This window comes from Artibeus jamaicensis, unplaced genomic scaffold (genome assembly GCF_021234435.1).
Source record: "Artibeus jamaicensis isolate MK-2021 breed Jamaican fruit bat unplaced genomic scaffold, CSHL_Jam_final contig_548, whole genome shotgun sequence".
NCBI lineage: Eukaryota > Metazoa > Chordata > Mammalia > Chiroptera > Phyllostomidae > Artibeus > Artibeus jamaicensis.
In genome coordinates this window covers 19,782,762-19,804,149 of record NW_026521883.1, presented here as the reverse complement: position 1 = coordinate 19,804,149, position 21,388 = coordinate 19,782,762, and the positions used below count along the sequence as shown (strand labels likewise).

General features: G+C 39.3%; 1 protein-coding gene across 1 annotated transcript in view; it reads left to right on the top strand.

Moving 5' to 3' along the window:
• The window catches only part of TMOD3 (tropomodulin 3), a 65,295-nt gene that overhangs the window by 32,139 nt on the left and 11,768 nt on the right, over positions 1–21,388 (top strand). The window contains exons 4-7 of the mRNA XM_037143039.2: positions 12,352–12,474; positions 13,811–13,900; positions 17,495–17,625; positions 19,452–19,559. Of these exons, the coding sequence (XP_036998934.2) occupies positions 12,352–12,474; positions 13,811–13,900; positions 17,495–17,625; positions 19,452–19,559 (452 nt within the window). The remainder of the gene's footprint in view (positions 1–12,351; positions 12,475–13,810; positions 13,901–17,494; positions 17,626–19,451; positions 19,560–21,388) is intronic.

Below are 21,388 nucleotides of genomic sequence, written 5' to 3'. Positions count from 1 at the left end.
TTCCCAAGGTCTTGATTACAGTCTAGAAGAAGATCCTTAGAATAATTCATCTATATGTTATTAGCAAATATCCCAGTCAACCTAAATGTGAATTCCCTCCTTAGCTCCGAAAATCTAGACAATTATTTTTTTAAAGATGCCTCTCCATGACCCTTTACCCTGAACACCTAGGTTGAGTCCCAAGTTTTTACTTAATAGCTTATTTCACAGGAGATAGACTTTCCAATCGAGAATATGCCTTCTCAGGTAGTAGAGGTTCTTCATTCCTCATAAAACAGTTGGCAAGCCTGCCTCTTTTAAGAAAACAAGCATTTTATTGTTTTGGTATACTTGGCTAGTTAGAATTTGTAAAAATGTGCCATTGGTCTTTTAACTTATTTTTCATATTAAGGTGACTGCTCTCAGAGTTCCCATATTCGGTGGCTGTATTAGCTTTCTCTGCCAGGGAACGTTACAGTGGTGTCTCTCAATTCCTTGAATTTTTTCCAAGTTATGTGCCAGAATCACATAAGGATCCTATAAGTTACTTTTAAAAGTCAGTCAGATGACTGACTACTCAATGTTTCTTAAAGAAAAAAATTGGAAAACACCAAAAGGAGTAGTTATCTGATTATTAAAGTCAACTTTCTCGTATTTTGAGACCAATTAAATGACAATTGACTATATTTGTTATTCTTTCACCCTCTCTCTCGAGCTAAAATGACATAGAACTGGCATAACAAAGGGAATCCCCATAAAACCGAAAATTGGATAAGTCAGGATTTTTCATTTTGATCACAAACAAAAGCTATAGTCTGTATTTTTGCCATGTATAATCTGTACTTTTTGTATTTTTTTTACAAAAAAATCTGTAATTTTTGAGGGAAAAATAAGGATGTACATTATACATGGATATTACTAATTCCATATCTATTTAAATGTTTTTAATTCTTTGATTTATGCTTATGCATTGAAAGTATAACTCCAGAAAGTAATAATGATATCTGTATGCAAAATATGGACAATACAATAATGGAATACACTCATCAGTTTTGTTTCTAAATATAAGTAAATAAAAATTGAATTAAAAATTTAAAATGAAAGATTTTTTTTTTCCCTGAAAATTTGGTCCACAAATGTGGGGTACACTTTAAACATGGCAAAATACAGTACTGGTGCCGAATTTTGTCTTTCTAGATCATCTAGAAATGTTGTTAAAAGATGTGATATACTAACAAGGACACTTGAGTGCTGTTACATATAGATAGATTAGTCATTTCATTTTATGATTTGTGAAATAATTGTTTATAATTGTATATTTTACAAAATTGAAAGTGAATGTCAACTTCTAAGAAGGAGAGATTAATCTTAATTAAGTGAAGTTCAAAGCATTATATCTTCAATACATTTTGGGGAATAGTTTGTCCTATACCAGTAAATGTTCTGCTTTTAATAGTGTAGTTTTATTGACAAATAAAAAAGCATTAGGCAGGTAGTAAGGCAGAGTTTTAAGGATAATTTTTAAATGCATTATTTACAGTAGAATCCATGATATGTCATGGATTCTATATACATCTGTTCATCTAAGTCTAACAAGCTCAGGGTAGGAATGGTAACAGGGTATCAAGTAATCTTGGCAGAGTTCGAAGGAAATGTCTTTTCTATAAGACTTATATTCGAAGAAACCAAAGGGTTGAGAAAATTGAAACAGTAACATAACTCAAATATATGTTGCTTTCACTTGAAGATATATATAATATTAAAATGTTGGGAAGCTTTTTACCTCTTTCTCCTCGAAATTTTACACAATTGGTAACTGAAGCAGTGAGCGAGACAGGGGTGAAGGGGAGTATGCATCCAGGTCTTTTCTCATTGCCAAAAATGGTGAAAATGCACAGAGTGCTGACTCTATAGCAGATTATTGTTTCCCATCGTATTTTTTTATATCTTGAGTATTCTTTCTCTGGGATGGATAAGGCATAAGAGACTTGCCATGGTTTTGACACTTGAAGAAATAATCTGCCCTAGTCTTGGCTGTTTCTTACTGACTCTTGTTTTACTTTGCTCTGCCAGGAGTCCTCCTGCCCATTTCTAATAGCGCACTTTACCCTTAGACTAAGATTTGTTTCCTGGATGTCCCTAAGGTCATGAATAGACTGTGCTGCATCTCGTACAGTACACCTGCAGGTGTGTTACAGAGCAGAGTTTGGGGGGGGCAATATTTGGCCCACCCAGGGATGCCAAAAAACTGTTAAAGAACAGATACACCAGAGTCCTGGACTCCAGAGGATGGTGTATTCATACCGTCTGGACCCCCCTACTGGGCCCGATCTTCCATCGCCAATTGGAAAGACATCTCTCAATGGCAGAGATTTGTGAAAAGGAAACGAAATGTTTATTTAATACTATTCAGACCTAACGCCTTCATTAAAATTTCAAAGTCCTTTAGGGTATACACCTACACGCGCAAGTGCACACATACACACAGCCCTCCCTTCTCCCCTTGTCCTAACTCCAGGTACTGTAAATCAGGAAAAGAGCACATGTCTGATTTTCCAGGCCACTGGTATCATCAGCTGTGTTGATGTCCAGGCAGGATTCCAATTAATCCAAAGTCATGTGGCACCTTCCACTGGCAAGAGTTCTTTGTACCCAGTTTTCCAGTCAAAGTCTCTCCTGCTTTCCAGGCCACGCAGCCAAAGGGAGCACCCCAAAGCCATGTGGGCCTTTTCTACCAAAGCTGCAGGGGTCTGCACTCCACCAAAAGCACATCTTTCTTCTTCATCTGGCTGCAGCTTCTCCATTCTGGCAAAGCTGCGTGGTTTTCCCTTTCACCTGGGAAAGAGGGGGTCCTCACTCTGCCCAAAACCGCATGGCTCTCTCCCCAGTGGCTGCTGTGTCTGGGTTTAAATCCCTGCTCCAGTATTCCTCTGTACCCCTATTTCTGACTCTTCCCACAGTCAGTTATACCTGCCAGTACTTCTGTATTATTACAAGTTTACTGGGCTGCCATCATTAGTCTGGGCAGGTATGGCCCCATGTCCTAGAGCCAATCTTCTCCACGCTGTAACTCAGGGAACCTGCCCCCAGTTACATCTTGGGGGGAAGTGACTTCATCCCCCTAGCTCCAAGCCTGGCCACAGCCATTTAACATATCTAAGTGACCGCCAAAGGCTATAGATATGTTAAATGACCAGGCTGTGGATTAGCCCCAAGGCTATGGCTGTACAAAACAGCCCTGCATGTTCCTGCTCCATGTGTCCCTTCCCCCAACTCACACCTGTGGGGGAAGTGGTGAGGACATCTTATATGTCTCTCCAGTATTCCTATACACTTTGAGTTCTGGACAGCATTCCAAATCTTTTTTTGCCCCCACCCCCACCCCTTGGCTGCACCCTGTATCAGGTGCACCACCCGATTCCATTTGCACTTCTTTGACTCACCCAGGTCGGGCTCCTCCCTTCCTTTCATAGCACAAGTGCCCTCCCTGTCGGCCTGTGGGGTAGAGCCTTCTAAGCTTTTCATTGTTTTCCTTTCCCCTCCCTAAGAAAGGAATGCCCTTGGGTTTCCTTCTCAAGAATCTCATATTCTCCACCCTGCTTACTAAAGGTGAATTGAACCAGATTGCTTTCAACTAAGGACCTCCCATATACTTTTCAAGTTATTTATTTACAGTTACCTTAGCCTTCCAGAAAAAATTACTGTAGTCACTCTTCTAAAAGAGACTTTCCTTACCTTGCTGAGTACATGATTTCCTTGGGGGAAAGTCAGACCTGATCCCATGGTGAACCAGAAACGTGGCACTTGTCACCTGTCCAAATCAACAGGATTATGTGACTGCTAGTGCGCAGTTGTTTTCCACTAGGTTCAGGGTAAAGACTGGCTCCTATTTTGTACTCATAGTTAATGAGTTCTAAATGCCCCTTAAATACCTCTAAAAGATGGTCTTCCCAGGCACTGGAGCTAATGTTTGAAATGGGCTGCTTAAATGAGTCATGCAGATGCTGGCATTTCTTTTCAGACTGCTCATTGCATCTTTGAATGAATCACTCCTTAATCTTTAGGGATAAGAAGTTAGCCAGATGGGTTTTTCATCACTCATGTTACCATGTTTTGTCATGTGTAATGTACACTTTTTTGCCCAAATTTTTGAGGAAAAAATAAGGGTGCACATTATACATAGGTATAATGAATACATAGCATGAGTATAATAATCCCATATATATGTGCACAAAAACATGGGTGCACATTGTACACAGCAAAATATGGTAAGACCTTGTTTTATGGGAAGCTTTCCCTGGATAACCATACTCACTCTGGATATTCTTTTCCCTCCAACATGTCTGTATGTAATTACTGTACCATAGAATATGACCTTTAATTGTTCCAGAATCATACACTATGGGGCTCTGTTATTAGGATTTTTAAAAATTTTTAACTGAGGGTTGTTACATCTTCTGCATGAATTGCCCATTTTGTTGTTATGATATGACCTTCTCTATTCTTGGTAATACTCTTTACTCTGAAATCTGCATTGTCTGATACTATATATTAACTAACCTTGCTTTTTTTTTTTTGATTAGTAACATAGTACTACATATCTTCTGTCTCATCAGTTCTTTGTTCCTTTTCTTTTTATTATATATATCATGTCTCTACTTAACTTTTTGAACATATGAAATATAATAACTTTTAATACCCCACTTGCTAATTTTATCATTTGTCATTGCTAAGTCAGTCTTGATAGATTGATTTTTTTTTTCTTGTGGATTGAATTTTCCTGCTTCTTTGCATGCTGATAAATTTTATTGGGTACTACACATAAATTTTAACTTGTCGGGTGCTGAATATTTTGGTTTTCCTGTGCATATTCTTGAGCATCATTGTGGGAAACAGTTTGGTGATCCTTTAGGGTCTTGCTTATAAGATTTTGTAGGCAAGACTGGAGCAGTATTCAGTCTAGGGTTTATGTTCTTTCTGATGCTGAGGCAAGACCCTTCTGAGTTTTCAATCCAGTGTCCTGTCAGTTATGAGGTTTTCCAGTTTGGCTGGTTCTATTTCCAACCTTTCGTGAGCCCAGGCACTATTATCACTAATACTTGCTTTTCTTTTTTTTTTTTCCTTCCCTGATCCGTACTCTGCTGAATACTGCGAGGTAGCCCTCAGCAGATCTGCAGAGCTTATGCTGTGTGTAACTCTCCCCTGTCTGGTACTCTGTCCTGCAAATGCTGGCTTCCTTGGTCTTTCTGGGCCCCAGCTCTGTCTCTCTGTTCAAGAGCTCCCCAGACTCTGCCTGCATTCCTATTCCCAGGCCAAAGTAAGCTGGGCGATGACAGGGCTCACTTCATTTCTCATCTCTCAGGGATCACCGTCCTTGGTTGCCTGATGATTGGTGTCTTAATAATGTTCACATATGTTGTCCATTTTTGGGTTAAGTCTCTAATACTGCATCTCAGCCAGAAGAAGTCTCCAGAATAATTTACTATAGATAGTCTATCCCCAACTAGATTACAGATCCCCAAAGGAAACGATCTCTTATTTTACTCCTTATGGTGTTTTTCTAGCTCACCACCTAGTGTACAAACTCTTCAAACATTTGTGGAATATTTACTGATGATCATATTGTAGTATTGAGCAGGTGTCATATGTGTCATTGGGCCAACAAATGCCTTTCCAGGATCTGCCCCCTCATCCTTTAGTTTGGTTAATTTGAGGTTTGTGTGCTTCTTGTCAAAAAGGTATATCCCACGGGCCACTGTGGCTATTATAGTGGCAGACTTGCCTTAAATCTTCCCTGGAACAAGGTAGCTTATAAATATGCAAACTTTAAAATTAGGGCCTTTCACCTCTGTAAGGATGAAATAACAAAGAGCCATCTCCCTTTTTAGTTTTTATACTTTATGTACGCAGCAAGGATGGGAGCTATAACTTAAGATATTCTTAACATTGTGATAGCTATAACTTGAAATCAGAGCAAAAACGGTAAGAACTAGTGAAGAAAAGTCCTGGCAATAAAATTAGCACAGTTCGTAACATCTCTTACTGATTTTGGAACAATGATTAGGATCTTGGCAGATATTCCTTTCCCCCTCCCCTCTTGGCACAGGCATGGGTTTGGATGAATGCCATACATTTAAGTTATTATATGAATTCTTATCTCGGTTCCTTCTGTTTCCTTAGCTGCCATTTTATAGTTGCAGAAACATTACTGAACCATTTTAACATTTTTAGCAACCAAGAGTCATAGCCCTGTCTTTGTTTGTCTTGTTTCCTTGGTGGGGCGGAACATATCATTCATACTTGTCAGAGATTTTTTCTGATCTAGTCACTGTTTATTTCCATATTTTGCTGCAATGTAAAGAACCATAATTTCAGTTTTAAAAAATCCAGTGTTAGCCCTGGCTGGTGTGGCTCAGTGGATTAAGTGCTGGCCTGCAAGCTGAAAAGTCACGGGTTTGGTTCCTGTTTGGGGCGCATGCGTGGCTTGCAGGCCAGTATTTATCTCCCTCTGTCTCCCTCCCTTCCCCTCTCTCTAAAAATAGATAAATAAAATCTTTTAAAAATTCCAGTGTTAGACTTTGCTATCTTAAATGAGGAAATTAAAGTCATTTAAATAGTATTCTGTCTGCTGAAGAATAAAAGTATTTTCTCAGACATTGTGTTATTTTCAAATAAATACAAGTATAATAATAGTTATAAGTTAGGGGGGTTGACCATATTTTAAGGAGAGAAAAAGTAAAATTAGATTAGTACAAGATAACTCATCCTAACCTTTTTTTTAAAAGATTTTATTTATTTTAGTTTTTAGAGAGGGGAAGGGAAAGAGAGAGAGAGAGAGAGAAACATCAGTGTGTGGTTGCTTTCATATTCCCCCTACTGGGGACCTGGCCCACAATCCAGGTAACTGCCCGGACTGGGAATCGAACTGGCAACCCAATGAGCCACACCAGCCAGGGTGTTTCTTGTTTCACAAAAGGTTTTAATTTCTGTATAGTCTAGTTTATCTACTTTTTCTTTTGTTGCTTGTGCTTTTGTTTTTACTTCTGAAAAACTATTACCTAACTCAAGGTTATGGAGATTTACTCTTACGTTATTTTCTAAAGGTGTTACAGTTTACACTTTTAAATTTAGGTCTGTAATCAATTTTGAATTAAAGTTTTGTATGGTGTGAGATACAGGGATCCAATTTCATTGTTTTGCATGTAGCTAACCAGTTGTTCCAGCACAATTTGTTGAAAAGACAGTTCTTTCTCAATTGAATTGTGTTGGTACCCTTGGAGAAATTCAGTTGACCATAAATGTAACAGTTTGTTTCTTGGCTCTCAATTCTTTTTCATTGATCTAAATGTCTTTCCTTATGCACCATAAACTGTCTTGATTATAGTAGCTTTATTAAGTTTTGGAATTGGGAAGTGTGAGTTCTTCAACTTTGTTCTTCTTTTTCAAGATGATTTGGCCATTCTGGGTACCCTGGATTTCTACATGAAGTGTACATCACCTTGTCACTTTGTGCAGATAATCAGCTAAGATATGTTAAGGGTTTGTTCAAGTCTGTCAGTCAATTTGAAGAGAGCCCCTTAGAATTTGTATTCTTCGCACTAAACTTAAGTTCTTCCTATTTTATCCTTTCTTACAAAAATAATCATCTTTATTTTTAATTTTTATAATTAGATTTTATATGTACACATTAAAAGATCATTCTCATATGTATTATTAGTGTTAAACTAACCATGAAGAAATATGAAGTTATTACTTTTTTGTATTGTTACAATACTGTGTTTAGGCTAACTACTTCCGCAACACAAGTCTCTGTGCAGAGAAAATATCATAATGAGGAAGGCCAGGAGAGCCCTTTTGGAGCTGTGTTAAAAAGACCGAAATTCTGTATCGCAGAACAGTTTTCATAAGCCCTTAGAAATTTTTGGGTTTTTTTTTTTTCTGATGAGATTTATTTTGTAAGTATTAGCAAAAGTTTATGTATGAGGAAAAATTAGATATAAATCATAACTCCATGGAATGTAGATGAGGATTACAAAAATAAATATTTTAGATTTTTGTAATGCTTTACATTCCATTGGCCCCTATAATAAGACATAGGCAGCTATTCGATAGCCTATGTGGTTTTGTTTTTAGTAAGCGAATGACATGATCCAGTGGTACTTGACCTTTGCTGCTGTGCATTAGAGCCCTAGAGCACTTGTGAAAGTGCAGATGTCCCTTACAGCACACCAGACCAATTAAATCGGGATCTCTGGGGCTGGGACTTGGCCATCAGAACCTTTTAAGTTCCCTGGATGCATCTAATGTGCAGCCACCACTGGAACCACTGCCGTAGATCTCCAAAGATGCACATGAGATTGCACGCAGGAAAACGTATTTATCCTGAAATGGCGATTTAAGGTACGCTGTCTGAGTTATTTGCCACTGATAATATCAACCACTAGGAAAAGTACTTTGGAATTATCAGGGTGTAATGGTTTGAATTTGCCTCCGTGAACCAATAATAAAAATTATTTAATAATCACCAGAAGTCTAAAATTTTGCTCTGAGAAGATAATTTCTGCATACCACCATGTAGATAGGCATTTGTTTGAGGGGGAAAGTCCACTGCTAAAGAGTTTTGAGTTCAAGCCCTTACTGGTGTGGCTCAGTGGATTGGACATCATTCTGTAAACCAAAAGGTCACTAGTTCGATTCCCAGTCAAAGTTGTGGGCCAGGTCCCTGGTTAAGGGCATGTGGAAGGCAACCAGTGGAGTTTTCCTTCCTCTCTTTCTCCCTCCCTTCCCTCTCTCTAAAACTAAAAAAAAAAAAGAGAGAGAGAGAGAGTAAAGTTTGAAAGCCACCAATTTATTGGAAGAAGCATAGGTTAAGAGTTTGGGAATTTGTGTTCTAGTGTTCGCGCTGCTGTGTAACTTTGAACTTTAAATTATACCTTATAAAAGTAGTAGTGGAACTGAAAGTGATCACCAAATTATTTACTCAACAAGTTGGATTGATTGCCTACTGTGTGCTCTGGTGATAGTTGCACAACTCTTAAGAACATTGAAAAGCTCCCCAAAACAAAGACAGACAAAATACAGAATGTGTAAGTGTAGCTATAGGGAAATGTTCAGGGAATTAAGGGAGCACAGAACTGCACTTCATCAGGTTTGACATTGAGACAAATGTTTTCATTCACGGGTCCCTTCTTCCCTACTAGCAGAATTCATCTCTGAAATACACTGAAAATGCCAGATGCTTTCCTAACCATCCTTACAGCTGGGGCTTGGTTGTGTGACTGAGACCTGGTTTGTAACACTAGAGGAGAAACGTACCAGAGAGTTTTCTTTATAGAGCTGACGACAGTTGAGAAAGTGCCCTTCCTTCCTTCCTTCCTTCCTTCCTTCCTTCCTTCCTTCCTTCCTTCCTTCCTTCCTTCCTTCCTTCTTCCTTCCTCCCTCCCTCCCTCCCTCCCTCCCTCCCTCCCTCCTTCCCTCCTTCCTTCCTTCCCTCCTTCCCTCCTTCCCTCCTTCCCTCCTTCCCTCCTTCCCTCCTTCCCTCCTTCCTTCCTTCCCTCCTTCTCTCCTTCTCTCCTTCCCTCCTTCCTTCCCTCCTTCCTTCTTTCTTTCCCTGTCCTGTCCTGATCTTGTTGCGGGAAGACCTGCATGCAAACAGGTCCTTACTTACCGTAACAAAACTTATCTTGAGACTGATGGGCTAAGAACAAAGGCCTTATAGCCAAAAAGAAAAATGAACAGAGCCTGTATCTTTGATGTCAACATTGAGCTGAACAACCACATGTGGGGACTTACTGAGATAAAAATACTTATGGCTTAAACCCTTGCTTCTTTAATGGTAGTCTATGGATTAACAGTATCAGTATCACATGGGAGGTTGATGAGAGCTGCAGAATTGCAGCACTTGTGGGGGTGACTTTGCCCTCAAGTCCCCCATTCGCCACGGATGAAAATAAACACTACCAAGACATGATCTGCTTGGGGAGGAGCAGTGGCCAGCTTCTCAGAGGAAAAAAGGCCAGAAGCCCCTTCCCCCAGGGGCTTTTATTAGGTTGTAATACACAGGAATTCAGGGCAGCAAGGATCAAACAGTAGATAACATTTCAAAGAAATCTGAGGGCTTAGTTTGAGTCAGTCTCTTAGGAAGGGGGTTGCAGAAACTTTGGGAGACATACTCATTTCCTACTCAGACCCTTATCATAAGAATGAAAGCACTCTTAGCAAAGCAGGTTTCACAGGATTTTTAGGAATTCTTTCTGATGCCAGATTTATCTCTGGATACCGCTCTAGCAAGGCAAGGCTGCACCCTCTCCCATCAGGTTTTCAGGCTTAAGTGGATTAGAGCCAGAAAGCAAGCGCTTCTTCCAGAGGACATGGGGACTCAAGCTATGTCACATAGCCCCCCCGGGGGGGGGGGTCCATTGTTCCCTCCTTATTGCAGCCCCCGAGTCCTTCCATGACGGCCTCCCAAGTGATCCAATCTGGCTAAGGTTGCCCCTTTCTGTGAGGAGTCTTACCCGTCATTGACTTCTGACCATGCTTTGGGGGCAAGGGGAGGAAACTGAGGCAATGTCCGCTACCAGAGACAAGCCTTTGTCTCCTGTGGCTCGCATTCCAGAGGTTGCTCACTCATCCTTAGCCATGGGGGCTAGTTACAATTCCTGAAACCAGTCAGAGCTGTCCCCAACAAGCACTCACATCAGACCTGCCTTAATATCCCTAAGTGAATGAGATGCAAATTAAAGCTTGAGAATTGCCATTTTAAACACTGTAAATTGAGTAGTCTGTTATGTGTATTTAGAAACATCCTAGATGAAAGAAGGTGAAGGGATTCGTCAAAAAACATATGCATGACACATGAACACAAGACAACAGCGTGGTGATGGCCAGAGGGAAGGGGGTGGGAGCTGCGTGGAGGTGGGCAGAGGGTGGGGGGATGGGGACATCTGTAGTAGTCTCAATAAAAATAAAGTTTTTGAAAAGTCCTTATTAATAGGAATATTAATATGGATGGATCCTTATTATGGATGGATCAAATGCCATTTTTTTTAAATAAGAATATCCTTGATCAGAAAGACTTTTGATTCAGATGTAGAAAGTAGCAAAAGACTTGTTATTCTCACTTTAACAACCAAAACAAGCAATTTACTCTATGTAATCATGTTTGTTTAAAATTGCAAAAACCTATCAGAGAACTTAGATTTGTGAGGACACAAATCTAAATGATTCCAGAAAGTGACAAGCCCTTCATAAGAGGTACAAAGAAATGAGGAATTTTGGCAGAGACTATTTTTTTTAAAAGAACCAAATAGAAATGCTAAAAATAAAAAACATATCAGAAATTAAGATCCTTTAGATGGGTTTAACAAAAAATAACTGAGTGGCCTTGGCCAGATTCCTGGGAGCAGTTTGTATTGTTTGTCTCGTGGGATGGTTCCTTGTTTACACGAACTGATACCTTGAACAAGAAGTACGCAGCTCACCGCACTGATTATGAGCCCACAGACATTCCTTTTGGTGGAGCACTGGGTGGATTCATCAGGCCACATGTTCTCACCTGTTTCCCTGGTAGGTTCCTCATAGAGAACAAAATACCTGGCACTTCTGTGAATCCATACATAGGCCTTTCCATACTATTTAGTTAGAATTGTCACCTGTCTTGGGAGAGAAACTAGAGGCAACCTAGGCAACGGAGTTCCTCCTGTGTGTGAGTAACTCTTGTTTGTTCAGCTTGTGCTGCAGCTGTATCATCATTATTTACTATTCCCTTAATATTTTTACCCTTACATTGAACATGTAATAATAAAATACTGATTTTTCACATAATAAATACTCTTGGTTTCTAGAATAACTAGTTTCTTAATAGGTCACCTTGTTAGTGTCCAACAAGCCATAAGAACAGTGATGGAAAGTTTCAGACAGCCACTCAGGACATGCAGAAACTAATTTGCAATTAGAACCAGAATTTCTGGAATACTTGCTTCTGCCATCCCCCAAGGGACTGGGATAGTTTGTTGCTTAAAAATAAGAAAGTAAAATTTCTTTTAATCTTTTTAAAGCTTTATAGACTTTTACCTTTATTCCTTTACTCATTATCTTTTGATTCAGTAAAGTAACTCACTCTTAATTACTCCAAAAAGAGCCTATTTATGTTTTCACAAATGGGAAAGTTTCTTAGGTTTTCTCCTCCAACTTTTATGGTATTACCCTGGAAACATAAATACATATTGAAGATGAAACTTACTTATTGTTGATGTTAATCTTGACTTTTTATTTTAGATTCAGTTGCACATACTTCTAATAATTTTTGTTAGAAGAGTAAAATGCTAATGAGTGTATAGCAATAATAAACTAACAAACCACTTTATTTTACAGGGAAAATATTTATCCCTAAACAGAAGCCTATGCAGACTCTTACAGAAGAAAAAGTATCTCTTGATCCAGAATTAGAAGAAGCTCTGACAGCTGCTTCTGACACAGAATTGTGTGACCTCGCAGGTATCTCCTAAAACGCACTGATTTGTGAGTGAGTGTGGAGGGGAGGGAAACCCCTGTGTACACTGTGTGCATCTGTGTACGTTATGCAGATGCTTCCTTAGCCCAGCAAAGTGCTGTTGAATCAGTGACCACGTATTTAGCTTTATTTCTTACACTCTAAATCTGAAATAAAGAATTTCATTTCTTTACATTTTCTCAGCGGTGAAATTTTTATGTTAATGGAATTGATTGTATTGCTTTACATCTTTTCTCGTGTTGCCCATTTTGAAAGTCTTTATAAAAATCTTTCATCAGCTGGTGCTCAGCTAGAAGCTGTCCCTTTGAGCACCGGAAAAGAGTCACCAGGGTCGACTGCTGTCCCATTTTATCAGATAGAACCAAAGAGGGTAACTGGAAAGCAGATGAGACCGGCAGCCCTGAGCTATACTCATCACTTTCCCAACCTCTCTAAAGTATACATGGAACTCTCCAAACCTCCTTATTTTTATCATTGCTGGTTTCTTATAAGGACTAGAATCTTCCCCCATCTGTTCCCACACACACCCATTTACCGAGATAGAAAAATACGACACATGGGAGATCTTAGTCTCAAGTAACCCCAAGAACGACACATTGGAAAGGCTCAGTGGGGATTCTTCGGGAAGGACCCAGGAACAGGACAGTCAGGGTGTTCAGCCACAGCCAGAGCAGGTGTTCTGTCTGTGGGTTTGTAAATTCATCAGAGTGGGATGGGCCTGGGGCACACTGTAGCTTCTGCCTCATTTTTGCAAAAGGGCATCAAAATCAAAAACCAGATTTATTTCCCCTAAGTGTCATTTTGGGGATATGCTACTTCAATCTTAAGTAGAATTCAACTCTACTTTGAGTATTCTAGTCTGGCTAAAATATGAATGTAAATTAATATGAGAATTAATGAATGTAAAAATACTAAAGGTTAAGTTGAAAACTTTCATTCTTTTGGATTATGTTGCTAGAAACCTCGTGAAGACAAACATCAAAAATAGATCATTTAAAAATTTTTTTCTTAGCCACCAGATGGAGCTAAGTGTAGATTTGCATTTAGGGTTAGTCTGGCTCCAGTATGTCTCTCAATTCAGAAATGTGAGGAAATCTAAATTCAGAACTGTGGGGAAAACAATAAGGGCATTGCTGAAAAAAAGGATTGTAGGTGATTTTTAATCATGTTGTGTCCCCCTTTCTGGATGCAAAAGTCTGTATTTAATTGAATTTTCCAGAGAATGTTAAAATCATTAATAGAAATTTTTGGTTGTAAAATTAATTCTTCATGTTTAAAGCTGATGGAAATAAAAATAACTCTCTTTTTCTATCTCTATAGCTATTCTTGGGATGCACAATTTGATAACAAATACACAGTTCTGTAATATAGTGGGAAGTAGTAATGGTGTTGACCAAGAACATTTTTCAAGTAAGTACTTACAGTGCTTTGTAAATTCTAGTCCTTTGTTAAAAATATTTTGTTTTATCCATGTATCAACTTCAGTGTATACATACCAAATGTTATGTATTTCTGTTGGCAACCTGAGAGTCCAGCTAGATGGTATTGATACAGAAAACCATTAAAAATAGAATATTAGACATTTTATGCTCAGTGAGTCAGCAATTGTAATAGGAACCACTCTCACTTCACTTCACTAATAATACTAATGGTAAACAGTATGAGTGCTAGTCAAACTTGACTTTTGTTTACATTCTTTTTTCAATGTTACTGATTTTCAGGAAATGTATACACAATGCTGATAAACTACATTATAAAATCTGATTAAGGAGAAACCACAGAACGATTCAGCCCCTAAAACTTTTGGTCTGAGGCAAAATATTAAATAGCCCAAAGCAAAGCTTTTTAAAAAATGTATGTGTAGGATGTTTTAAAATTACCGAAGTAATATATACTTTGTGTAGCACATGTAAAAAATACTTAAATGTATAAGGTAAGAAGAGGAAGTGTCTATTCATAGCCACCATGCCTTCTGTTCCCTGCTCCCGTGACCCTGTTAACAATTGGGCATATACCCTTTTAGGCTTTGTACAGTGTTTGTCTAAACTTATATATCTCCGTATGTGTAGTCCTTTTTTTGTTTGTGTACACCAATGGGATCATACCATAGATATTCCTTATAACTTTGTTTTTCAAAAATAATGCTGTGGGCTGATTTGCTGAATGTTGAACATATGAATTGTTCCTGTTTAATCCTTGCAAGAATCTATGAAATAGGTATTATCATTACTGTCCTTTATTTGCATGTGAGGGAGCTGAGATATGAGAATGATTGAAATAACTAACTTGAATGTCACACAAAGTCAGTGGTGACAATTTTAAACCATGCTACATAGTAGTGATTTTCAACTGGTGTGCCACAAGAATTTTTAAAATATACAGTACCTGACTCTTTCCCTTAGATTGTTAAATTAAAAAGTGACAAGATCCAATACAACAATAGCTGTCTGGTGTGAATGAATCAAAATTATGCCTATATTTTTTGTAAGATCAGCAAAAAAATGTAGTTTTTAGTGTGCTACAGAATTTTAGTAATTAGTTCGTGAGTGCCAAGAAGGGGGGAAAAAGCCGAAAATCACTGCCGTGTAGCATATCACTTAGCAGCGTACCCTGCTCCCTGGTTAGCACACACACAGCTGCCTCACCCAAGTATTGGTACAGTGCTCCAGTTTGTGACTGTTCTGTGGTTTGGCCTTTCCCCATATTTTTTAAATTTTTTGTTGCAGAAATTGTCAAGCATACATAATAGAAGAGAGAATGATACATTCATCACCCAGTTTCAGCTCTTTTTAACATTATGCCAGCCTTGTATCATCTATTGCCTGCCTCTCTCCTCACCCTTTTTTTTCCCCCCCTGGAATATTTTAAAGCAAGTTCTGTTCATTTGTATCACTTTATCCATAAGTATTTCCACATGTGGCTTTTCCAAATAAAGACTTTCCTTTTAACATGCCATTATCAGACTTAAAATGGGTAATTCCTTCTTATCATCTGATACCCAGTCTGTGTTCAGATTTTCCCTGTTCTCTCAAAAGCTTCATTTCATAATTGGTTGTTCAAATCAGGATCCAACTAAAGGTCACAGATTGCATTTGGTTATCATTTGGTCTCAGTTTTTTTGTAATTTTTTAATAGTTCCCCTCCTCAGCTTCTTCCTTGCTTTCTTCATGCCATTTTTAAGAAACTGGTTTATTAGGCCCTGGCTAGTGTGGCTCTGCATTGAGCTTCATTTTATAAAACAAAAGGTCAAAATGTCGCTGGTTCGGTCAAGAACCTGGGTTATTAGTTATGTAGAATATTCTACATTCTAGATTTGGCTGATTGCAAACGGATGGTATCATTTTACATGTTTCTTTATTTGCTGTGTTTCTGTAAACTGTTACTTATTTTATAGAGTCTTGATGAGATTCAGGTGCAGTTGTTTGGTTTTTGTTTTTTGGTGAGAATGCTTCCTAGGTGGTGATTAAATCACATTAGGAAGCATATCAGGTCTAGTCATACCTGTCTGGGGAATGTGTTATGGGTGGTCAGTGGGTTCAAATTTTGGCAGCCTGATCCATCCATTTAAAGATCCTTTCACCTGGCTGGTGTAGCTCAGTGGATTGAGTGCGGGCCTGCGAACCATACAATCGCGGTTCGATTCCCAGTCAGGGCACATGCCTGGGTTGCAGGCCGGTTCCCTGCAGGCCAGTTCCCAGCAGGGGATGCACTAAGGCAACCATACATTGATGATTCTCTCCCTCTCTCCTTCCCCCCTTCCCCTCTAAAGATAAATAAATAAAATCTTTTTAAAAAAAAAAAAAGTTCCTTTCACAATGGTTTCAGCAGCCTATTGATTGGATCCATTATTTCATTGGGGAGCAGATCTTTAAATACATGCATTTTATGGAGTGGGGAAAGAGATCATTTGGCTTTTAGAAAAGTTAGAATTGAGGAAGAATTTGTTCATCTAAGTCAGTCTCCTCAGGCTGCTGCAGGTGTATGTGTGTTCAAAAAGAACATAGTACTGTTAGAGGGGATTCACTGGGTGCATAGGCAGTATACCTTGTCTTAAGATGAGTTTTGCTCCTAAAAGCTAGAAACTAGAGGAGGGCAGATGGGTATAACTAAGCCAGACAGTGACCCTGTCAGTCTTTCCTTGTCAGTGGTTCTTAACATTTTGTGGTCATTTGACTCAGAGAATCTCATGCCACAGGTGTTCTTCCCAGAAAACATACTTATAGAAGTTTGCCTGTCGTAGGTGTTTATAGACCTCCACACACATGTCAGAGCACACATAGCTCATTAGAGGGTTCAGGGCTTCCATGCCCTCTTTCAGCTTTGCATAGTCGTACCCTGGCCATGTGTGTGTGGGCGTAGCACGTGTGGTGAAGGACCCGGGTAGCTCTTCTGTGTATTAGCACCTCTGTCTGTCTCCCCATCCCTTACTGTACACTTCTTCCAAATGGAGAGTCCGCCTCTTTCCCATTTTGTGGTCCTCCCCATGAGGAGGAGAGGTGTCCTGTTCTTGTCACCTGTTATTCTCATCAAGGCTGTGTTTCTTCAAGTCTGGGATCCTTACTGTTTTTACAGTAATAACTAGTCAGATCTCAGAGAAAATTATATGAAGTGTTCTATAAAATTATATAAAATGTTTTTAATTATAAAAATTTAATTACAATTTAATAAATTATATAAAAATAATTGGGGCATTGGCCTGTGTTATCAAATATGTTTTAGTGGTAAAGATATCTTGTAATATACCAAGAGGCAGTGAAAATGCTCATTTTTCAAGGCTGATATATCCCAAATAAAATGTTGAATTATTTTTGCTATATATTCATTGAAGTTTTATTTGCACACTTTACGTGCCAACACATAAAGGATGTTGTAGAAATTGTGGGAGGAAACTTTAAATTAGTCCTACTGAATATGTGTGTGTGTGGTGTTACCAAGTTAATATATGCATCTGCCGTTAATAGTATCAACCATTGAGACTCTTGCTCTTCTCATTGGTTCCTACAGATGTGGTAAAAGGTGAAAAGATTCTTCCAGTGTTTGATGAGCCACCAAATCCAACCAACGTTGAAGAGAGTTTAAAGAGAATTAAAGAGAATGATGTTCATCTTGTTGAAGTTAATTTGAATAATATAAAGGTAGGTATGCTAAGCAAACAGAGTTTTGAGTTGCTGAGTCAGGTGGATGCAGGATGAGAGCGGGGCAGCCTTGGTGTAGTGTAAGTCTTTCCATGACTACTTAAAGGTCAAGTTTTTGCTCCTAACACTGTGGTAACACAGATTCCTCCATATTTCAAAAATTAAAGTAAGATATGGTTTTCCTGACTTGCCTTTTAAGAGACTCTCATATGAAAATGTAAACTCCACTGGACTGCCAGTGTAGTCCAGTCTCTCTGGCTTTCACAGTACTGCCCACCTTTCAAAGCATTTAGTCCTTTGGGTTTTCTTTTTTTAATCAGGTTTCCTGAGGTGTAATTTGTATATAGTGAAATTCTCCCTTTTTGGTATCCAGTTCTGCACGTGTTGACAAACACATACCTTTGCACGGTCATAGCACAGTCGGACGTAGAACGTGCCGCAGCCCTGTGTCCTCCTTCACTGTGTGTCCTGTGTGCCCTGTGTCCTCCTTCACTGCCTCCAGCTCGAGCCTCTACCACTGATCTGTTTTTCTCCCCATCATTCTGCCTTCTCCACAATGTCATATAAATGGAGTCATGTAGCACATAGCCTTTTGAGGCATCTTTCAGTTAGTATAACACATTTGAGATTGATTCATGTTGTCGCCTGTATCAGTAGTTTGTTCCTTTGTATTGTTGAGTAGTGTTCTGTTGTTTGGATATAGTGCAATGTGTTTATCCATTCATCAGTTGACAGGCATATGGATTGCTTCCATTTTGGGATGATGGTGAATAAAGCCACTATACACATTCACACGCAGTCTCGCCTGAACATGTTTTCATTTCTCTGGAGTTTGAAATCTGGATTTATCTGAATTGGGGATGGAGGAAACATCTGGAAATTGTAGGAGCCTAGGGAATAAGTCCTCCACACTCCTTTAGTAGGCTTTCCTTCCTGTGGGCAGAGGAAAGAGAGCCTCGGAAAAGTTGACATTCCCATAGTTGGTCATTAATTTTATTCATTCCTTAAAAATTTCATCTTCATCTCTGTAAATCAGCGGTAGCGATCTGAAAATAACCAGGCTACAGGGAATTGAGGTCTTGGGACTAAGGGAAAAATTAGTGCCTTCTAGAACTCCGTCTTCCACGTCTCAAGTAGTATAGGGTTAATCTTCCTTAATCTGTTGTGGCTGAAACTGAGGGACTAAGAACAGGATGTCTTCTGCCTCAAGAATCACAATCAGCCCTGGCTGGTGTAGTTCAGTGGATTGAGTGCGGGCTTGTGAACCAGAGGATCGCAGTTCGATTCCCAGTCAGGGCACATGCCTGGGTTGCAGACCAGTTCCCAGCAGGGGACACATGAAAGGCAACCATACATTGATGTTTCTCCCCCACTCTTTCTCCTTCCCTTCCCCCTCTCTAAAAATAAATAAATAAATAAATAAAATATTTAAAGAAAAAAAGAATCACAATCATTGTGGGTTTGCTCCCATGTCTTCCTTTTGTAGAAAATGGATCGACTTTGAATACTCAGGTTTTCCTGATAATATTAACGATCAGATGTAGAATAGCAAGAGCTTCATTAACCTAACTACTAGAGAAATGGTGATAGTACAGTCGGCTCGAGGTCAACAGTTGGGGCAGCTGTACCATGATGGTGAAGTCAGGTAGGTGGTATGGTGGTATGGAGGGAGCAGAGTTACTTGTTTTCATTTGTAGACCAGCGATTGTGTGTTTATATAATTCCTGAGAAGATTTTGATGAGAGAGGTAATAACAAATATTTACTTGATTAATGAACTGAATGCCCTGAAAACAAACATAATGTTTCACATTATTGTCTTTCCAGAATATTCCAATTCCAACCCTAAAAGATTTTGCGAAGGCTTTGGAAACCAATACACACGTGAAATATTTCAGTCTTGCAGCCACACGAAGCAATGACCCTGTTGCTATTGTAAGTAAGCTACTTTTTTTTTTTAATGTTTCAGTTACAGTTGACATTCAATATTCATTTCAGGTGTACTGCACAGTAGTTAGACACTCATATAACGTACAGAGTGATCCCCTGTAAGACGAGTGGCCAGCTGGCACCGTACGTAAGTGTTACAGTAGTGTTGACTCTGTCCCCTGGCTGCCTTGTAACTATCAATACCTACTTCTTAATCCCTTTACCTTTTTCACCCAAACCCTCAACTCCCCTCCACTCTGACAACCATCAATTTGTTCTCTGTAAGTTAACTACCGATAGTATTGAAACTACATCTACATACCAGGGTCTTACAGAGATGGCTAAACTGTGATTTTATGAACAAGATTCACTCCCTTTTTTCAATTGGTATTTAGCTCTCTCTTAAGCAGTACATGATTTATTGCTTATTTATGTTTTTTCTATATTTCCTTTCTATACTTTTTAAAAATGCTACTCTGCAGTTTAATTTTTCACCAATAGTATAGTATGTCTTAGAGGTATTCTCACATCAGTACATAAAGTTCCACACCAGTTTTTTAACATCTGCAGAAGATTCCATTTATGGATCTGTAATAAAGTTGGGTTTTGTCCAATGCTTTTTCTATTTCTATTGAGATGATCATACTGTTTCTGTCTTTTATTCTATTAATATGGTATATTAGATTGATTGTTGTATGTTAAGTCAGCCTTGCATTCCTGGGGTAAAGCCCTCTTGATCATGCTGTGAACCTTTTTTTCACTTGGCTCTGAGGGACATCACTCAATTTGTTTTAAAGATTTTATTATTTTTTGAGAGAGGGGCAAGGAAGGAGAAAGAGAGGGAGAGAAACATCACTGTGTGGTTGCCTCTCACACATCCCCAATGGGGACCTGGCCCACAACCCAGGCATGTGCCCTGACTGGGAATTGAACCAGTGACCCTTTAGTTTGCTGCCTGCGCCCAATCCACTGAGCTACACCAGGCAGGCACATCACTCACTTTGAATCTCCTCCTGCCTCATCTGGATGTCTCTTCTCTTGGTCTTAATACTGGTTCTCCCTCTTCTCTGCAGCCTCTAAGCATTGGAACAACTCAGGGCTCGGCTGCAGGCCCTCTTTTCTTGGTCTGCATTCATTTTCCAGGTGATTTCATTCTGTTTCGTTGCTATATATTATCTGTATATGCTGATTGTTACTATCTCTAGTTCATACCTCTCTTCTGAACTCTGTACTCTTGTCCAGCTACCTACTTAACAGCTTCATTTCAGTGTCTAATGAAGTCCCAAACCAGACTTCTAGTTTCCATCCCATTCCTGCTTCTCTCACACGCTTTCCCTTTTCACCAAATGGCAACTCCATTCTTTCATCTGCTCAAGACAAAAAGAAATGGAGTCACCCTCGATTTTTTTCCCCCATGACCTTAAATATATACCCAACCGTGTCTTCCGACTATTTCTCGAATGCAGCCACATCTCACCCTTGTCACGGCCACCTTCCCAGTGTAAGCCACTATCTTTTCTCATGTGGACTACTGCAGGGGCCTTCTGATGACGAGCTGCCTGCTTCCATCTCACCCACCCCAAGCCAGCTCTTTGCACAACATCAGAAGTGATTCTTTTAAAGCTTAAATTTAAGTATCTCATTCCTGTATTCAGAGCCTTCCAGAAGCTCCCTATCTCACTTCAAGTAAAAATCAAAGTCTCTTATGGCCTTACAAGGCCTTGCATGAGCAGACCTCATCTCCCTTACTTGCCCTTCTTTCATTCTGCTATTACCATATAGCCTCCCTGTCTTCCTCAGAGCCCTCCGTGCAGGCCGCCAGCTCAGGGCCTTTA